The sequence below is a fragment of the Calliopsis andreniformis genome, chromosome 4, assembly GCF_051401765.1.
Source record: "Calliopsis andreniformis isolate RMS-2024a chromosome 4, iyCalAndr_principal, whole genome shotgun sequence".
NCBI classification, from domain to species: Eukaryota; Metazoa; Arthropoda; class Insecta; order Hymenoptera; family Andrenidae; genus Calliopsis; species Calliopsis andreniformis.
Window position 1 is genome coordinate 13,800,635 of NC_135065.1, and position 22,008 is coordinate 13,822,642.

The 22,008-nt window shown below is 40.1% G+C and overlaps 2 protein-coding genes across 2 annotated transcripts; one reads left to right on the forward strand and one right to left on the reverse strand.

Annotated features, from left to right (window-relative positions):
* Nucleotides 1-240: 240 nt before the first annotated feature.
* Miga (mitoguardin) lies at nucleotides 241-21,979 on the reverse strand. The gene is made up of 9 exons (XM_076375933.1): nucleotides 21,680-21,979; nucleotides 21,321-21,471; nucleotides 21,065-21,208; nucleotides 2,581-2,768; nucleotides 1,780-1,917; nucleotides 1,596-1,708; nucleotides 1,350-1,518; nucleotides 1,028-1,261; nucleotides 241-949 (listed from the first exon to the last, which is right to left on the reverse strand). Exons 1-9 carry the CDS (start codon nucleotides 21,770-21,772, stop codon nucleotides 632-634), a joined length of 1,548 nt encoding a protein of 515 aa, XP_076232048.1. The 5' UTR covers nucleotides 21,773-21,979; the 3' UTR covers nucleotides 241-631.
* On the forward strand, nucleotides 5,690-20,736 carry Uzip (beta-pore-forming protein unzipped). The gene is made up of 5 exons (XM_076375934.1): nucleotides 5,690-5,924; nucleotides 16,229-16,427; nucleotides 16,833-17,218; nucleotides 17,779-18,113; nucleotides 18,199-20,736. The coding sequence occupies exons 2-5, from the start codon at nucleotides 16,229-16,231 to the stop codon at nucleotides 18,695-18,697; spliced, it is 1,419 nt and encodes a 472-aa protein (XP_076232049.1). The 5' UTR covers nucleotides 5,690-5,924; the 3' UTR covers nucleotides 18,698-20,736.
* Nucleotides 21,980-22,008: the final 29 nt, after the last annotated feature.

Here is a 22,008-nt window from a genome sequence, read left to right on the forward strand (position 1 = left end):
AAAACTGAAGACATCAATATAAGGTAGAGGAAAAATGCAATGGACAATGAAAGCTTATTTACTTATAAATATAACAACAGTTTGATATCAGTAACCCACTATAGTATATGTTATAAGAAATAAAACTATGTACATAATTATTTGTACATTTAATATCGATCTTTTGAATTTAAAGTAAATTTAAAAAAAATGTGGTATTACTGATTTCAATAAGTAATTGTTTTTTAAACATCAGTCAGTTGTTATGTTACTTCTAAAGTAATGAATATACTTTGTTCATTTAAATTCATTTTGATACATGATTTTATATTTTATGTTAACAATGAAGATTATCAGAGTAATGAATTTTTAACCCACAGTGTATTGCTTAGGGACAATTAAATAATTGATACTGTAACTATTTAATTTAAATTTGTAACTTATACACAAGGAAAAAAATAAATTGTTTAAATCAATCATACGCGTATCTTCAACAGTTTCAAAAGCAGAAAAACTGTGGGCAATTAGTTATAGTTTTATCTCTATATTAGTTTAGTATCATACTTTTTGACCATTGCCATATTTATTTAATAAGACCAGAAGTTTATGTACCTTAAATATTTCTGTGCAGTGCCTATTTGCTCGTATTTGCTTAACAGCCTTCTAAAGAAAGTCTTTGATTTATATTTTCAACTCTGATCTTCATTTCCCTGAGAATGTCTTCAGCGAGGTGATCGACACTGGTATATCTTACTTTAAAGAAATTAAATACATCTACTAGAAATTCAATGACTTGATCTCTAAAATAATGACAAGTAGAACGTAGACTGCCTTCCGGACCTAAGAAGCCCCACACAAGGACTGGAGAAATTTGTTCGGAAATCGAATAGAAGTGTGCTAAAAACCCTTTGTCGTATTTCAGCATTTGTCTTTTACCAACAAGTACTGACCAAACCGCAGTCCCAATCGCCTTAGACACATCATGAACAAATATTATTAAATAAGTAATAGTTTATCGTCAAACCATTATTTTATTTCGCATACTCACTGTTTCGCGAAAACTAGCAGATATCCATCTATTTTGTAAAATAGCTTTGATCGACGATGGTGGCTTTTCAACTTCCTCGAAAGCATCCAAAAGAATAAAGTCAATGAGAACATCGTAAAAGTTGATGCATTTGACACCTCTTGCAGTTAATTCCTCCTCCATTATACTACGATTGCTCGGGTTTTGTAAGAACTCCATCATCCGTTCGTAATGTATCAAATAATCTTTAGGATCCTGGTGTAAAAAATCATGTATTAATTAAAATTCAAAGTAAATATCGATCATGTTTTGAACAGTAATAAATGATATATGTTCTGTGTACCCTGTCTGCATACATGATCAAATCACTGATAACTTGTCGGCCGATATCTGCGATCCACATTTTTGCAGAGGGTATCGTAAATAGCTTTGTGTATGCTTGTCGCAAACAATGCACTTTTGCTAAATATTCTACATCCGAACCGCATTTTACGAGTTCTGTATGCAGCCGTCTGTATAAAAATAAATTGGAATTAGAGTCGTACAATTTATTAATGTTGAAATTAAGCTTCATGGTTCATGGTTTTACCTGCAAGGAATACCTTTATCTTCGTGTTGTTTAAGGGCAGTGTGGTAAATTTTTTGTTTCTCAAAGTGTGGAAAAAATTCAGAAAATTCTTCGAATTCCCTCAAATCTGCCACCTGGATCAAAGCAAATATATAGTATATAGTATGTACGATAAAGTGAATTTTAAAGCATTGTTTGAACCTACTCCGTCGCGTGCAGACTCAAATGACTCCGGCGAAGATGCAGCATCGGCTTTATCTTTTACGGACACTCGTGCGCCTATATTCGACGGTTTATTAGTATTCAAGCTTTCCTCGCTTTCATTGCGGAACAGTACCGAATGCTGCAAACAAACCAAGTTATTTTAATTATTCAATAACGATAAAGGTTAGATATAAAAATTACTTCACTGATTTTGATTTTCGATCAACCATGCAAATATAAAAAAAGGAGATTCGATTCCACGCCAGTGCAAGTGCATTCTGCATACTTAGATCCGCATGACATCGGTCGTGATGCCATGAACTTCCTATGTAATAATTCCTCCTTGCGTTAGGTCAAGTGACTCATTCTGCTAATTACTCCGGCCAGTTATCATTTAAATTGGATTAATTCCCGTATTCTTTTATTCTATTGTAACGCGAAAAACGCAATTGATGAGTGCAACAGAATGGAATGGTACTGAGCGATACACGGAAGACCTCGCTTAATAGGAAAACGATAAAAACCAAACATAGAAGCATTAAACTGATTTTAATTTAATCGGGATTAAAACTGTTAACGATCAACCTAGATTTTATACTGTTTTTCAGGTAACTAATCATGGATAAGGTAATTTAAAAAGTCAAGGATCATAACGGTCGACCGTCTGAAAACTGTTCTGTAATAAACACGCCCCGCGAGCGACGATATAATAATTCAAGGAATAACGGAGATTCGCTTGAGCAAACGGGAGAAAAAAAAAAAAAGGGAAAAAGGTAAACACGAGGTGAACCGATATGCCTACCTGGTCAATAAAGAGGAGTTCCGCGTGACTTTGGATTTGATAACCCATGTCAAGCAGTTCTTGGACATCGTGTGTAAACGCCGCATCCGCCTTGGACGGTAATGCGAGCGTGTCATTACCAAGCGACGAGCTGAACGCAGTAAGAGCATCCTCCCAGCAATAGAGAGCCTTTTCCAGTGCCTCCAATCCTGCATCGTTAAAGTTACGCATCATTTTGCATTTGTCAATTTTCATTCTGGACCAAGTGCGTGTGCGGAGTACGTATCGCAAACAACGAATTCGAACTCCTTCAATTTGTTCCGAGAAAGACGCGTAACGACAGGAAAGGGTCGAACACGTGGGCAGAGTGACTACTTGTCGGCTATCGTCTTAAGGATCGATTGTCCAATAGTGATGTTAATTTATCCAGATTTCAATTGGTGGAACTATTTTGAGATCGCATTTTATTAGTGCTTCAATGACAGCTTTCGTTAGAATTCGACAAGCGAAATGTTCGAGCAATAGAGAAGTTAATTTTGAAGAAATAAGTTGATTACCTCGACCACTACGCTCATTAAGATTTTTAAGGGCTTTGCTCTGACGCTGTGTTTTCTCAGTTTACTGCCGTCGTCAATGTAATATCTGCGTTCTCAATCTCGAAGTGCACATAGAGGCTCGCGTCACTTTGATCTTTATTGCGCCTCGTTCCTATATTTTATTCCCTGGTGTTATCAATCGTAAAGATTGTTATGTGAATGATTAGCTCATTTAAATAGATTAGATAGAATTAAATAATGAACTACTTGTATCAGTGCAATTCTATAGACCACACGGAAATCAAAAGCAATTTTAGAGTTTTAGATCGCATGTTAAAGTGCATCGTACTTGTATTGGTTAATAAGCAGTATAAATACCTAATATTTCTGAATGTCCACATAATAGTACTCGAGTTAGTAAGGTATTGTTATTCAAACACAAGTCTTTCGATTCCTATCTCTGTTTTCAGTCGAACGTAACCTTTCAACTGCGATTCGTAACATTTCCTTTCATGCGTGCTCTTGTTCCCTAGGGTCTAATGCTCAGGCTAAGGTTAGACGATCGAACAGCGTAGAAAAGGAGAAAATAATTGTGATACTTTCACTTCCTTCTCTCGATTTAGGCACCGTTCGAATCATGCATCTCGGCCCCGAGATCTTCGTTTTTGTTTACACTGGAGCTAAGTACCCAGTCAGAGAACTTTCTATGGAATAACTGTTTTTTTAACTGCCGTTTTTCCCCTACACGATTTCTACATTCGGTCGAGCATGGGATGTACTGATTTAGTAATGATCCGACACTTCTCGTAACCGGAATTTTACCCTCCTTTTTTCTACAGTACTTCAAATCGTGTACATTTTTTTCAATTCTATATAATATTGAAACAGTAAAAATTCATTCAGACTGTATTTTTTCTCCTGAAGTATTTAACTAAATAGATAGTACGTTGGGAAAGAGGTAGAAACATATTTTTGGAGAAAATGAGGAAACGCCTAGACGGGAAGAAGACGCTCGAGTCAGGCGGCGTCGCGACTCCGACACTTGGCACTTGCACAAGTGGAGAAGTAGTAAGTTCAACGACTGATTTTGCAACGGTAGAAGATTTACAAATGAGAGACCCTGTTGGCCGGCGATGTCAGCCAGTCAGCAGAGAGCAAGGGGTTGAGAGCACCTACTTAACGTTGTCACTGTCGCAGGATTTAAATTCCGAGTCAGTGACGACATTCGCTGCATTCAATGTTTCGGTCACTCCGTGGCCCGTGTAAACGGAAACGTGATGGAATCGGAACGGAAACCGTGTCAATTACAAAAGATACGTATCTCCTAAAGGTGTGCTACTTGTTGCCTTCGATCTAGAATGAAATCGTACTAGAAGTGGTAATTCATGAAGCATAAACGTGCAATATATAGATTGAGATGGGAAAGGGATGCACGTTCTCTCGAACGATGCAGCACGAGAGAATATTAGCACACATAATGTAGGGTGCGAAGGGTAAAGATGAATGGAATGGACCCCCCCGTTCCTCTTTGATCGGAATTTTTGATTTTGATTTAACGTTGCCTTAACTGACACAGTCTGGGGAAGGGAGGGATGCATCGAGGGAAAAAATATGCGCAACAGAGGGAGCAAAGTTGGGGTGTTTCCCAGTGACGTATCTATACAAGTGCAGATCGAATCAATTAATGCGAAATGCGTGTAACCACCAATATTTCTAGTGGGAAACACTAGATTATACGTGAAATTAGCCTCGAATACCTTTCGAATCTACGCGACTATATACTGTATCTTATAATGCGATTATTCACGAAAATTTATAAGATAAGAAGAAGTATCGTTTGAAATCGAATATAAAAGCAATTCTTACTGTACCTTCAAAAGGGAATTCTAGCCTCGAGATCCCGATGTTAATTACTCTCTCGATACAATCGAAAGTCAAGTTCGATTCTCAAGCAGATAAACGCGTCTTAATTGGTCATTAAGCCACGATTCGAATTACAAAGAGACCGCATCTATAATTCTCTCTGGAATCGAAGTCCATTCCATTGAAGTATCTACGTCAGAGCGATCGATAGAAATTAGAATTCCGAAGATAACCTAATAGCGGCTAGTCGCGTTGCGTGGTGTGCTCTTTATTCAACGAAGAGAGGGACTTAGGGTTAGAGGAAAGCCGCAAGGAGAGGTTTCCTAGCTAACAGCCCTTAAGAATTCTCGTAACCCTCGTCGAGAGGGAAAGATACCCGAAAGGAATCCAGCACTGCGATGCTGCCGGCGGATGGCTGGCGTCAATAATACCAAAGTGACGTAATCCTTTTCGAGGTTCGTTATTGGAGGATGTGTCATCCAATGGGGAGGGGTCGATACGGCAGCTGGGAGGCGCGCGCTGTCTCAAAGTGTGCTCCAGGCACGCGTTGCGGCATCGCGCGTTTCGCCGCGTTAGTGCGCCGCTGGAACCCCGATCGCCGAAGTCTGACAGGGAGCAAGTAGAAAGAAGACAGAGAACACGGAGATCCTTAGCGTCGAAGAAAGATCGCGCGAGTGATAGAAGGAGGGGGGCCGTGGCAGAAGAAGGGAGGGTGGGGACACAGTCGGTTCTCGCTTAGCCCGCTTAGCCCGCTGGCGTCAGTTATTCGGCTTGCCGCTTGCGCGCCGGGTGTAGTAACTGTGTTTCCTTCGAGTTACAGGCCGTTGACACGCGAAATTTAGAATAACGTTCACAATAAAAAATCTACACGTCTACGACCGTCACTTAGTGCCACAACCGTATAACCTCCTCTCCTTGATGCCTGTATTCGGACACACGCATTATTTGGATTAAGATAATGCAATAGTAAGTACGACTGTTTCCATTTCTCTATGGTTTCTATCGAGCCTTTCGGTGCCGGGGCGAAACTTGTCACTATTTTATCGACGCGATCTCGGAATCTCTTCTGCATCCTGTGGCGATGACTGTGGTTATGTGTCGCGAGCTGTCAAATGTTTAAACATCTCGTGTCTTGTGTCCGAGAGAAAAAATAGCAAGTTTGTTCATTTTTTATTCATGAAATACAACTTTCGACATTTGGTCAAATTTCTTCAGTTTTGAGTCATCGATTTTGACATTTCCGATCGAAGGACAGTGACGAGTTTGAACGGTAGAGGGAGAAACGTCGAAACGTCGAAACGGTGGATTTCAAAATATTGCATAATTGTAAGTAGGGTTAACAAGCCGTGAAAATACGTCGATGAATATGTTCTCAGTTCCGGGAAATTCGTTCGTTTCTCGGGTCGTTCGTGATCCAGGTGAGCCTTCCGCATAGGTCAAGTTCAAGGGTCAATACCTTGTACACGTTCAATCTCGAATAAAAGTGAATGCCGTAAATGTAGCAATAGCACCGCACCGGCAGATCGATGGAGGTGCCTGGTGCGCTGGTGCGCTGGTGAACTTGGAAATTTCCCTAGCACACGCGCACTTCCTGCGCCTGTCATATTTCCTTTTTATGTACTTTGTTCTATGGAATACCATGTGTTCTGAACAACCTTCTATCAACGCTCCAATTAACCCGGCTAATAAATATATTTATAAAGAGAAACATCGAAAGTAAAATACGTACTAACTACAAATTTCTGAGAATCTATTGCGTGGAAAAACTACGAACAATCCCAAAGGATTCACTTCCGCTATGATGACATTGAAATATTTTTACCAATGCAATTCTTTAGGGAAAAGTGGAAACGAATGAAAATATATCGCGTGACGTTTAATTTTGATGAAGCCAAGTATTTAGTTGTACGGTTTCGTAATTATACGTTTTGAATAGGCTATCTGCGCGAATTTTCTATACATGCTGGTTTGCGTTTCACATTTCACCATGAAATATAGATAAGTATCTTTAATGAGCAACACGATCTTATAAACAGAGGCGATATACGTGCATAATTGATCCATAGTTTAATTCGATTAAGTTAATGAAGATACGTAGCGAAAACAAACACAATCATGGACGATGTACGAGACACACCTAATGAATAACATCGTAATAAAGTGAGCATGACAGCAATATTTTCCTGTTTCGATAACAAAGTCTAATGGTAAATTCTGATACGCTAATTTTTTTAGATTAAGCGACATGTAAACAAGTAATTAGCAAGTAAGATTGATTTTTTAGAATAATTTACTTTCCTCGACAAGTTTAGCTAAATAATGACGAATATACCTGAAAGAAGAATACTATCCCAAAAGAGTTTGTATACAGAGTACTTGTTTAAAACTTTCAGACAAAATACAAGTAATTAAAGAAGGGTCAGTCGGACTATTGGTGTTCCATTCTCGGGTCACTAGAGGAAATAAAGGGCACGAGGAGTCTATTAATAGAAACAAAGGGCGGGACCTTTAAAATCGATGACGCGGTGTACGGCCACCTGCACGCAGATGACGCGACCTGTCGATAGATGCAAATTCCTCGGGTAACAAGATACACGATACGATCGTGTCGTTTATTAGGTAATAGTGTATCCCCCTTGTCGAGGATGCTCCGACCCTGATGAAGCTAATAAAAGTGACATCATTATCGCTCGGCCGCAACGAGCTTTTAACCTACGTGGTTCACTCTGATTTTCATAATCTGGTTCACGTCGTATAATGTGCTCTCTACACCCCATTAGCCCGCGTGTCGGTTTGCGCATCTCTCCACCGTGTGGATCACGATCGATCGCGATAGATCGCGATAGATCGCGAACAACTGGTTCACTCGAATCATCTGTTTTTTTCGAGCGCCTCGAGACAAGCGTATTAGAAAAACTCTTTAACACCAATGAGCGGCTGCTTTAAGAGCAGGTTGCTTTATCGGACGGTGTGAGCCACCGGTGCTACACGCTGGTGTGAATGTCTTTAAAAACGTTTCCTAAGTAAATGCCGTGAAATTGACTACAATTTTCTTATCAAAAGGCATCGCCTTTCCTCTAGGAACAGTACTCTTATTCTTTAGCAACACGGTGTCAGGCTTCCAGCCATTTATTAACACTTTTTTCTTCCAAACGATCCCATGATACTTGACAGCTGGGAGATCCAAGTCTTCCCTCCCAAGACTCTATGAAATTTGTCAAAGATCAAACGTCGTTCAGCCATTCGTTCTTAAACTTTTTCTAAAAATGCATTATCGCTAACGAGCGAATCCATATTAATAATATTCTTACCTATCCTTGGATGAGGTAAGCATTTGGAGTGCATATACCCGCGGAGAGAACAGGCAAGAGGGTAAAAGGTGTACGTGGCCCCCACCCAACGGTTCGCCTTCGTAAAGTAGACCGACGGAGGTCACACTATACGGCCACGAGCCACGTCAGCTGGAAAGATCCTCCGTATCTCGATAAAGTCGAGACCCAACGCCTAACGTTTCGCTCCTCTTCCTGCTTTGGCCTCGTGGGACTCCTACAGAGACCTGCGATTTTCTGTGGAACAGTCTTCCTCCTATAGTCACTCTAGAGTTTGTAATTTCCGATCGAAACTCTGATCGAGGGTTTTTTTAAACTTTGGAATCCCTTAGAGATGACATCTTCTGCAAACAGATACTGTATGTTTGAAGAGATTCAATCTGTCCAGCGTCTCTCATTTCTTGTCTTTCTCTTTACACTTTACTATCTTTTCATCATAGTCTAGACTTTGAGATTTTCCAAGAGAATTCTCCTTCGGTTCGATAGCCCCCAAGATTAGCCGCGTAAGTTCCTGTCTCTGAGTCACTAAACTCAGCAGCCCGAAGAGACATTTGAATTCATTGAACGTCATCAAGGTACTAGAACTATTTTGATAGCGGCGCTCGTAGGCGTACCAGGCTCTTTCGCAACTCGAAACAATCTTCAATTGTAATAATGAATTGAATTCAAGTACCTGGAAATGGTCGGTTGGAAAGTAGCGTAAGGTCATTCGTGTGCAAGTACTTATAGTTAAGTATCAGCGACGTAATTATTCATGAAACCATTCGCATTCCGTAAGTCGTTGATCTTTCCCCATTGATTACTGTTGTCCTTATCTATCTGGCTCGATCGAAGGCGATTAGAGGTCTTGTCAGTGTATTCCGAAGCCGTGAGAAACGGTGAGGATGGAAGGTGGCTTCGAGAGACCTCCGCGTTTCACAGACCTAGCGGTTCGGCTTTTTAAATGAACAGTGTTTTTAGCGAGCTAGGATGAATCATCCAAGGAATCGTGAGACGGTTCGCAAAGGAATGTCGCTGGATAAGCGATAAAGAAAGCAGGAATGGAGATCCCCTGTGTGCAACACGATCTTTTGAATAACAAAGACTTTTAAGTCGATCATTCCAAACTCTTTTTGCCGGCGCCTTTACTATTTTATCATGCGAAAACTATGCTCGTTTGCGATTTCAATCATTTTTCCTAGAAATATATGGAAGAAAATTGCGTCACTCGATAATAGGAGGTCACTTATAGGTCAGCTCCAATAGTTTCGAGTAGGGTTTTCCTCTGGGCGCAGCAAACGAGATCAACGTCGACACGATGACACGAGAGGGGATCTTGCTGGGCTGTGGATAAATTTTCAGTGCACTCACGGGCAATCGAGCGACGGAAATGAGTTTAACAATGACTGCGGAGACAGTCCGGTTGCATAGGTGGCCTTGACAGTGATAAATAGATACCGCAGTTAGGGCTGACTGTTGTATGAACATCCATAAGGAAACCAAAGCTCTTAAGCTTCTTGTTTAGAACGATGCTGACCGCTCTAATCGTTTCGCATGCGATACGATCTCCTTTGAAGTGTATCCAAAACGGTAGTAGTTTTCAATCTTTCCATTCCGTTCATGCCTCAAGTAATTAGAGCGTTTCTAAAGCAACTAAACTCAAACCGTTCAAGCAGTGCTTCTCCAGCAATTGAAGCAATCTTCTGGAGGACGTTGATGAGCTTCCTGCTAGAAATCCTCCATTAGCGATAGTTTAATTGCGCCTAATGGAGGATTCGTCTTTTCGGGTCAAGGAAGCTGCGATTCCGTGGACCGAGCACCAAGGATGACTTCAGATTATCTCTCGGATGATGTTAAAAGCACAACCGTCGATTATAAAATATTCTCGGAGGGTGACGCAATGCCTGAAAGCCAGAAATTGTGTTTGCTAGAACGTAAAAATAAACCGGTGTCGCGGGTACTTTGGACCCCATCGATTCTTCTCATTATTCACCACCTCACACTCAGTTAGACTCTCTACTCGAACAACCCTTGCTCTCCCTTCACCGCGTTTACGCGCCTCGCGAGTTCGATGGTTCTCCCTCTGACGAATTTTTCAACGCGAGTTGACGCAGTCCGAAGTGAATCACGCTTCCTCACGTTTCCTTCATATTATTGATTACGCGCGGAAAGCGCGAATCAATTCCCTTCAGGAACCAGTCTCGAGATCCCTTTGGACAGCTTGGCAAAGGCCTCTCGTTAATTCAACAAAAGCCATTTAACGCGCTTATCCAAGACAGTTTCCAGTTCCGACGCGATACTATCGCCGCTTTACTATCGCCGCTTTACTGCACTGTTCATTGCGCGGCTTGACCAAAGGTAAAGAAGTCGCGTCTACGAAGAAGCAGAGAGAGAGACTCTTTGTTCCATTATTGAAGCGGCGCGCACAGTTGGCCCAAGGCGTCTCTCTTTCCACCAGACGATGTTTGTTCTGTCCTCGGAGAGAATTTGCCTTCTTTCCCGTCGTTATTACGGTCTGGAGGGCTTGGTCGCGCCTTTTTCGTTCCTGTTTCCTCGCCGACAGAGAGGACAGAGACGGAGTAGATGCATACGCGCGCCATGCACGTGGCTAAGAAGCGGCAAACCTAAAGAGGTGCTCTTAACTCGGTGGATTGGGCCTATGATAGAGCTGGCGCGCATTCACGCGGGGCGTTATCATGGTAACGGTGATAGCATGACCCTGGAAAGTCGATACCTGAGCTCATTTCGCATTCACCGGCAAAGGTATGCCCTATCTAACGACGTCAGGGCGCCACGCCGACCCCCGTGCGTGTTTACTCTCGATCATTTCGATAACAGAGGTCAACGGGCGTGCGGCGCGCACTAAGGACCGATATATCGCGCAGGAAGCAGCGCGTTATCAAACAACTGCAATTGCAATAAGTAGCTCCGGCTACTTGTGTACCGGAAAATTCCAGCAATTTTTCTATCAGACACGGCCAAACGATTTTCTCACGGCGTAGAATATTATTTAATCTAACGTTCGCACATCGAGGGATCGTCACCGTTTCGTGACCGCCACATGCTTTTAACAGCCTAGATATTTGCGTTACGTGAGACGATTGAGATCTACAACGATTTACGCCCGTTCGTAATCTAATCATTAATCTAAATTAATTTGTTGATTAGTTTTAATGGACTTCTACACGCTGATTCTTCCTACAATTGTATTTTTAATTTAGTAACTTGGAGGAAATTGATTTCAACGACTTTTTCAAATTTTTCAATTCGATTATCCGCGTTTATTTTTCAACGAACTCTTAAATCTGCAGCTGTTGCAACAATTCGAATATCGAACGCAAATAAATTTCTTGATATCGCTTGAAAGTAGCTGATTGAGAGGAAGAGCGAGGGAAACTGTAATCTATTTATCAGTGCATATGTGTACCTTAGGAAAGTGGCTCCTTTCATGCGCAATCGACCACCGCTAGTACCTTTTACGATACAAGAGAGAGGTTTCAAATATCCGTTCGATCGCAGCTTTTACCGATCGTCTAAGACCCTCGACCTTCGATGCGCGAATCGTGTTCACCTGGTTCATTCAGGGACTAGGCATGCAGTAGACTCGTCTAAAATCCACGTCGTAGCCAAGTCACAACAGTGAGAAAAAAATTTGCGATTCTAATGAAACAGAGTCGCGATGACATTCCCACGAGAGACGCAGCTGCGATGGCGAACCTTGAACAACGATAGACATTGGAGAACAACGTTTACCGACTCACGCGACCGTAATAAGCCAAAGTGTAAGCCCTGTTGTCGTAGGTAACGGTGCTGTGAATCGGGGAAGCCCTAAATCTCTCGTTATCTATTCACGGAACGATGCCACAGTCTGGAAGTGTATATACTACTTGTTCCACATAAACAGGTCGATATTTTTGCTATGAAATCTTTAGTATTCTAACCGAGGGAATCTAGTCCAAACTCTACTCTGAAATAATCTTTCGATGCAGCACGATCCACGGGAGGAAATGCCAGTACTTTCTCTTAAATTGCTAGCTCCCGAAGATTGCTGCGCCAGACTTAATTTGCTGTGAAAGTCAATTATCTAATTTCATCGGTAACGTTTCACATCGAGCACATATTTTTCTTTTCGATGTGTTATTTTACCCAAGGCCCACTCAGAGAACGGTTCTTTGTGACTGGAACGTGTTCTCGAAATCCAATTACTGAGTCGAATGCGGAGCCATTTTTGAAATTATAGGTAATCAGTAAATTGTTCAAGTTTAAAAAGTCTCAGTGGAGATTGTACCTAGATTGTCAGGGCTCTAGAAAGCGCCATCAGTCGAATGAAAGGCTCACTGTCAATCAAATCGGACTCTATTTAATTGATCTCTTTATTTACTATATCGTTGAAGTAATTGTTGAAGACAAGCTTCACTGGAAATTCATGACCTGCTGAGCTGCAGTTTCTGATGCAAGAGCTGCGATCTTTTTTGGCCCGTTTCCAGAGTCATGCCAGCTTTCTGAAATAATGCATTCCATAGAAGGTCTAACGAATACGAGAATATTCTCATTAGGAAATAACGCCTCCATTCAATTCATCCATAAATTCTTTCTCAAAGTCCAGTCTGCGTCCATCGAATAGCTTTCAGTATCGATCAGAATCGCCCCTTTGATCCTTCGGTTATTTTAAGCAAAGTATGTATACTAAACAGTGATATCAGCAGTTCGTCCCACGGACAGGCGAGTTGAATTTCATCCAGACGTAGGGGAAGATAATCGCGGGTCCTCTCTTTGGACGTCTCTCTTTTCATACATACCTTGCGTTGCGATCTCAATTAAATGAACTCTGGCTAGCTAAGCTCGAGTCATATAAAAGTGTTCTGTACAGTTAAGGGTCAGTAGGTCGGCGTCGCATCAAATGAAACATACCGAATCCAGACTGACCGAATTATATGAAGGACGCGAGTAGTCGCGTTAATAATGCATGCGGCATACATAGTGTCTGACAGTACATCTCTGTCGATAGCGCATCGGATGCATCCATGACTAAGAGCGCTTCTTTCCTCCTTGCTCGTTCCCATCTATTCGATTTTTTCGCAATTATGCTCGTCGGCATTCCCTATGACTCTCGTTCTCCTTTGATGTGCCTCTGCTATTGAATTCCGCGGTCGCCAACCAATCTATCCCCGATCAGAATTGCGTCGAGCTCGATACCCCTTTTTTGGAAACCTTTTTTGGAATCGAGCCTCGATTGCATGCTGTTATGAAGCGTTTTCATCGGCCAGAGTTTCCGATGGACCTCGAAATCACAAGGCTGCAGGGAAATGAAACTGTTCGTCTGGAAAAGCAAATGAGGGGGCTCGAGGGGAAACCACTTTAATCGTCGCGATGCATTCAATTAACTCATCGGCGTCGCGTCGTGTCGCGATACTCTCGAATAGGAAAACTCAAGGCTTCTAAAAAGAAATGACTGAAGACTGAATTCTCGAGAAAGAGAACTCTCAATGAGAGTTCGTTCTGATTGTAACGGGTGCAACTGGCACTATTCGCGCCAGCGAATCACATGGAAGCCTGGAAGTGATGTAACGCGAATTCCGATGTAATCGTCGTAATCAGCAGAAGAGGGACGGGAAGAAAAACGTTGGCCTCGACAGGGAAACGCGAGCAGAAAATTCTTTTCTTCAGGCACTGTAGGATTAAGCAAAAAGAAAACGGTCGACAGTGTTCGTCTCATGAATATAAATTTCTCTCCTCCGTGAGTCGCGATAAAGGCGAGGCGTAAAAACACGAGGTGCCTCTTAACTCGTGCCCGAGAGACATTATCGCTGGCGCTCGACGTATCAGGGAAACCGGTTACCAGTCGACGTTGCCGGTGACTTGTTGACAGCCCACCTACTACGAGTACCGGTGGTAACTCTTCATCCCCCATTTATAGCAGACCGAATGACGGTAAACATGACCGACAGATGCCTTGGATCCTTTCAATGTCACGGTCGAAACGCTTAACCCTGTTTCGGATCCAGATTCTCTACCACGAGCCTCTTACTTCTTTTTGGTGTCGACAGCGAATTGGAATAAGCTTGCGACAGGAGTGACTTCCTATTCTCAAGGGGAGGATAGTAGTCTTCCCGGATCTTGAAAGGGCCACTAATTTTTTTAAAAGAATTTTTCCATTTCAAACGGTGAAATATAGAATATCCTTTCTGGCCACATTTTCTTTGATTAAAAAATAATAAACTCACAAGCATTCAAACCCGCGTGGAACTTAAGGTGTGTGCTTATTGGTTTTTAAAATTCTATGCAGTACTCTGCAATATAAACTTCCATAGAATCGTTTAATTAGCACCAATTATGCTCCCTTTCAAGTTGAATCTCTTTCCTGCTTCTATTTAGAAGCGAACAAGGGAGGAGATTTTATTGCTAGTCATTCAACGTGCTCGACCAACCATCGCTCGCTCTAGCGTTTCGCGTAGTGGCACACAATGAGGATACCTGCCAGCATCGAACTCTTTTTCTCTCGATCGTTCGATCAGTGGCCGAACAATACCGGTTCCCGTGGAAACAGCATGCCAGAACGGAAACGTTTCGCCAGCTATGACCACTAGAGCGATCGAAACTGAGGTCACGCCGCAAAACGATTCTTTTAAAAGCATTGCAATGCTAGAAACTATCGCATCTCTGCGACCACTTATCCCTGGTATAGTTGGATTTTCATTAATCCATGGGCTCTTTCTTGAACCCAATTGCTAGTCTTGAAAAATATCTCGAAGAAGAGGTGCACACCTTTAAGGTTTCTAAGTGCTTTCGAAGTTTGTGGACTGAAAGAGATTAGCTGGATAATTGGTTGAATGAGCAGGAGGAGGCTGCAATGGGCCAGTCTCATAAAATAAGTGTATTATCGCGTAAACGGATACACCACGGAACCGTTACAGTGACTTTATTGAAGATACATATCGAGCGCACCTTCAGCTAACTGGTGCGTCCGATTCTGCGACGAAACTTGCGCAACGGTATATGCAATTCACGCGATAAATCTGCATCAGCTAATTAACTACTTGTCTCCCGCAATTATTGAAATCGGAATTACTTAGACGATGGCGTGTGGAGAAACGCATAGTGAATTTCGGATATCGTATTTCTGACTCTGAATTGATGATGTTCTTGAAAAAGAAAGCTTGTGTAGAAATATCCTATTTTAAAATTGCAATAAATTTTCTACATCAAAGATAGTTCATATAAAAAATGGACCACACAGAAGCACGCGTAACCCTGAAATCTATAGTCGCGTGGGCGTTTCAGGAAGTTTCTCTTCCTACGTTTGACATTCAAGAATATGAAACGTAGTCGAGCGTAAATGCGATCTGAAAGTGACCCCTGTATGTATATTTCTCGGGTATATTTACAATTTGTTTCATTTTCTCTCTGAGAATTAACCGAAGCGAAAACACGAGGTCAGAACTCGCGCGCGCACGAGATATCCAGTTATGCTCGGGTTGCGTTAAAGACACGCTCTGTAAGCAGGAAACATAATCACAAAGAGAACCGGGTGTATTACTGTTACAAAAGTTAAGGTCGCTGGAACAAGGCGCAACTGAAATATTACGTAACATCTGTTTTATCCTCCGGGAGAAGCGAGAAAACATCAGAAGATGATAAATCATTGTGCCAATCTTTCGCCGTTTCACTGTACGAACTGAAATTTCGTCTTTGTCGATCGATACTCAAATCGACCAAATAATAATTATCTGGGAGGGCAAAAGAGAAGGTGCGTAATGTGTTAAAGCTGTTTATACTTGTCGCTGGGTAGGAGAAACCAACGTGTCTCGGGTTACCAACGAATTAGCTCACAGCATTGTTATAACAATCTTGTTAGAGCTTTTCCTCTCCGTTTACCGTGTTTCAACCCCCCCTTCAGGTGTTACAACACAGTAACGGAGCCATAATCGTAACATTCACAGAGAAATATCTGTGGCATTGCAGATGTCTTGGCAAAGAGTCTACCTTGCTTTGGGTCTGCTCGGCGTCCTGCTGTTCTTGACCTGCGCGGACAACAGCGTGCATATTCTGTCCAAGTACAACCAACTGGTCACCTCGACCACCCTGAACTGGCTGCCGCGCGCACAATACGACACGTCGAGGGAAATAGTCATTGGCGGCATCGAGATCGATGAAACGGAAGGTGGGTTTAAACTAGGATGGAAAAACCAGAAATGAAAGACATGGGACCTTTGGGGATCGAGTGTAAGCTGTGTTCCTTTCGAAAAAATCTTTGAGAATCCCTTGATGCAGCGGAAATAAGCACAAAAGATTCCAACAATACAGACAGAGAAAACACAGGTTACATCCAGAAACCCTCGAGATCCCCAAAAACTTCAAAAGATTATAAATTCAGGGAGAAATCCCTGCATTTCATTTTACTCCCATCTGTAGTACTTTGAAGAAGCACCAAGCGAATCTTTTTTTCCGTCATTCGTCAAGCATAGACTCCTTCCTCCCTATCCACCGGCGAAAGCACGGAAATCCACTTGTTTACCCGATCCCAGACAGCATCTCACACCACGTCTGTCAACGACGCGTTTTTCAGACGACTCGTTCAACAATCAGGCGGAGAAGTCGGAAAGAAAGAGGCTGCTGTACGTGTGCCGGGTGCTGCACAACACTGTCTGGGTGGCTGGTACTCAGAAGGGCGACGAGAAACGATGTACCGTGACGATTCACGGCAGCGTGCAGTCGTATGATAAATACGATTTGTTGGAGAACGTGGACAATGCGGCCCGCGTGAGCTGGATGCACTGGGATAAATACACTGGGTCGCTTCCCGTCGGGGCGGTGGCCACGGAAAAGATGTACGTTGCGCGTCACGCGGTACACAATGACAAAGACGCCTCAGACGCGACGCCGAGATACACCCATTATATCGGGACGTTGAATTTGAACGACAATTTTGGAACCATTAGCTACGTGAGAGACGTAAGTAATTGCCGTGCACGGTTACATTCGGTAAAGGGATAGAAAAGCAGGGGTTTGATGCGTCAGTCGAGGGGTTGATGGTTAACGTACAAGCATTTACTCTCGTACAGAGTGAAACGATAAACCATCTTGGTGAAGGGAGGTCAAACGAATCTTAGGAATCTTTTATGACGTGTCTGACTACTTAGGTAGTTGTTCAATTCAAATAATCTACCTTTAATCTAGTGTTGAACTTTGGATGAGACAAGAAAAATTCAAATTGCTAATGAGCGATAAGCAAAACTTGTTTGTGGCTATTTCTTCCACTGGTTTCACAGTGTGACGTTTTATAATAAGCTTGATATTGCATTTTAGTTGGATACAGTTACTGGAATGCAGGTTTAGTTAGATATCCTTATCGTGGTACCTGTGTAACAAGTGCTTCACACTAGTTGGTAGAAATTAATATTAAGCTTTTTTTATCTTACCATTAACTAAGCAAAGGTTTGTTACAGAGCAATTCATAGGGTGATTCTGTAGCATCAGGACGAGTTATTGAAAATATGTTGTTTTTGTCCTAGGATGGCACTGAAGGAACGGCAAAATCGGGTGACGTTCTAGTTGAGACTGAACCGATCTACTATGATTTGACAAGGGTTAAATTAAATTGGCCTAAAAAGCATGTCAGTAAACGTATACCCCATTTACTTGGCGAGGCGTCGATTACTAATAATGGACAGGAAGCTGCAGAGAAGGCAGAAGCTCTCGCCTATACGTACGTATATTCAGTATACTGGGGACAAGGGCATGCTATCTTGAGAGGCCTAAATACAACGATCACTCTCATAAATGGATCGGCTTTACCAAAGATAATGTGGGGTACAATGGAAACCAATAATCGTACAGACGTGTACACGTGAGTAAAAGCCGAAATTACTGTTAAAAAGAATAAATCGAATTATATCTTGCTTAACTATTTTCGATTCTGTTATATCAAACAGGGTGGAAGTATTTCTCATGCCAGGAACAGGAGTAAACGTTACTCTGAAAGGCAACTATACTGACATGGAAGTACCCTATTCTGGAACATTGATATCTCATTACGAGGACGGCGAGACTAAATCTCGCGTTATCAATGGTATTCGCAGAGAGAAAACTATGTTCGACGTAAAACTAGAATACGGACCTATTTATTTTCTGAGTAATTATAGCTTAGTTCCTACAACTACAATACCGCCCACTACAGAAGCAAGTACTACTGTAACTCCACAAGAGGTGATTAAAAGCACCCATAAACAAGATATAGCTGAAGAAGAAGATCGTGATGAGAACATGATAATATCTCCAAAAAAATCTGACATGTCTAACATGCAAAGCGATGATGGAGGACCATTATCGCTGAAAAATAAAGTGGAGGACTCGCATTCTGGAACGTGTTTATACAGATTAAACATAATACTTATACCTCTTTTAACAATTCTCGTCCATAGAGTCACGTGAAAATATGACTAAGATGTCCTAAATCCTAAGTTGCAATAGTAATATATTCGTAGAACAATATTGAAGAAAGATAACAAAAACAAAAAAAGATAAATGAAAAATGAAATGTTGCTGTAATTTCGTACATAGCAATTATGGCACGAAATAAAGCTCCTTGGTTAAATTGCTGACTGTCATGCTGTGATATCAGCACTGACATATGCTTGCCTTTCGAAAAAACTTGATATTTAATATATATATATATGTATACATGAAATATATATATATATATATATATATATATATACACGTTTAGGATAGCAAAGAAATACCTTAATAATGAGCTAGTCTCATGACAATGTTAAGTACAAGCGATTGCAGCCAATGTGAATGTTAACTGAGAATTGTTAACATCACCTTTTATTGTTGAATAACTGAATGTAACTATGACATTCCGTCTTCACTAATTCCGCTGTGAATCGATTTTCCAGCTAACTATCTCATGCCTTTGCAAAGTGTAATTCTAGATCTTCTAGAGAACTTTGAAAAGCTTTGAAAATCGTGACGACGATGATATCTTCTTTGAGAATCGTGTTCAAAGAGAGTTATAATTACTACAGGTATTATCTCGGGCGACTAGCTTATAATGAAACGATTAAAATGAAAATGAATACGAGGGATAAAGATGCGCGAGTTAATGCAGCTACGATATATTTTTGAGATTGCAGTATAATTTTAGAAAATTGTAAGATTTATAAAGGTATAGTAAGTAAGAGTTTGTAGAGTACAGGTGGATGGGTACCAATATTTTTCCAAACTATTTTAATATCATTTAAATGACTGATGTATAAATCATTTATAGTATTTGCCATGTAATAATAATAGTCAAGCGAAAATAGAGTTTGCAATCTTGAAAGAGAGTTAGGATTTTCCCGTGTGAAAATTCCAAATGACATACAACAGAAATTGTAATTTGTAACTTATCAATATCTCTAATTTCTACTCTCAATTTGGTGCAAGATATAGTGTTTTATGTACCCATCTGTCTCTCATATAAAGTGATAGGGCTTGCAGATTCCTAGAAGATTATTATTAATGGAAATTGTACTGGTAAAGGAATGCAGTATTTGAATTTGTATAGATATGTTAATACTTTGTAAGATATGTTTCTGGATAAGTGAAGAGCAAAAATGAATTTATTTAATTTTGTGTCTAATTTAAACGTTTTTAGTTGAAAACATAAAGAAGAAAGTAATATTTTCATATGTTCTTATATTTTTAATAACTTTCCTTGAAGTATTGGTATGTATATAAAATATTTCTACATTCTTATTAGATATATGATTATACTAAACTTATTTAACCATTTATAGTTTTTCCTGATACTGGTAACAGCGTTGTACAAGTATCATATTTTACTATATTGTAGTATCAATAGAAGTAATCTGGAAAATTCATTTTAAATACAAACAAATGTCCATGGGTTTTTAACAACATTTACAATGTAAGCCTAATCACAATGTTGTGATATTCAGGAAAAATTTATGTAGACCTAAAAGAGTGTGACATATTTTGTTGAATAATTTGTTAATTATCATAGAAAGCAATAATTTGTTATGAGATTGAGGACATGTGAGTTTTAGAATATTGTGTGTTTTAATGGAGCAAAGGAAAAGTAGGTAGAAGATGCCAGATACCGTAATATTTAATACTGTGAGCAATATTTTCTCATTGTGAGTAATGTGATGTAATGAGCGTGGCCCAAAATAATTGACTAATTGCTTGTCAGGATAAAATTAATGAAAAAAATAATGAAAGACATAGAATGATCTATATTTGGAAGAAAAGAATTACTGCTTCTCTTTTAGTTGCTTCTTCATATTTCTGTATGTCTGAGAAAATATTAATAAAACCTACAATGTGAACAACTGACTTTGGCTATGCCAAGGACTGTCCTTAGCTTCTTTAACTATCTGCTTCAGACAGATATATTAGTTGTGAATAGTCTATTATTCTGTACATTATCGTGTAAATATAAACGCTATACACATACATAAAAATGTATTCAATCTTCAATAATCTATAAATGCAGGCATGATACAAGACAGTATTTTTTTTTTTTTTTTTTTTTTTTTTGAATAAAAGTATTTAGTAATATTTTTTGTATATATATATAAAGTGCAGTTATAAAAGTAGTTTTTGATTTTGAAACAATTGCAGAAATTATACTTTCTTATCTAAATTTTAATAAAAAATAAAATCTACTTGTTGAGAATATAACAGAGCAAAATATTTCATGAATTTCTAAATGTACGGTACCTATGAATATATTTACTGTGTTCTACAAATTCCTACAAAAGTGTTTGAAGTAATAAAAAACAAACTTACCAAGTACGCCATATTGTTGTGGAGTAAGTCTTACATCACCATCTGGACCTCCTGGAACAGATGATATAAGAGATGCTCGATCACTTATGTGACTCCTACTGCTTGCTTCACTTCTTCTGGCCCATGATACTTGTGACAATGCATCTATACAAACAGACCAAATCTTACATGAAATATCATTTTGATATTTTCCAATGATTATAATTTCTACAACATCTATTTATAATTTTATACTTTAAACTGTTTGATATATTACCAAAGTTGGAATTTTTGGCATTTGTAAATCTTTGTTTCAAATCTCTGAGAGGTCTTCTCGAGGGAGGGAGAGGATGTCTTCTTCGTCTTTTTAAAAACTGTGCCAAGCCTCCTAACAGTAATGATCCGCCAGTGAGACAAATAATGAAAATCTATGAGGAAAAAATCTAGTGTTAAAAAGTTATTCATTACGAATTCAGAGCGAGTATTGTGCAAAAATTTACGCATAATTGCTTCTCGATTTATCGAGATAGACAAAGCATTTAAAAAAACCAATGGTATAATTTAAAAATATTATATAATATTAAAATAATCGAATGTAAATATGTTCTATTCTAACCTCGGAAAAAGGATACTTGCTTTTTGTGATCTAGATAAATGTAACGATGGCAGTGAACTTATGTAACGTTTATACAATGAACCCAAAAAGTGCCGCGCATTAAAAACAGACATTGCAAATTTTATTTATTACAAACAATATAAACAAAGAATCACACAAGTTCTGCACCACAGACCGAACATTAGATTTGAAAAGAACACTGCGATCACTGGTCTATATGCGCCACCTGAGCGATATTAGAGATACTACGGCAGACGAATACACAATATAGATAGAACATGCATCGACTGAACAACTTATGGCGATGCTTACACCTAAAGTGGTATATTAAATATCTAAAGGACAATAG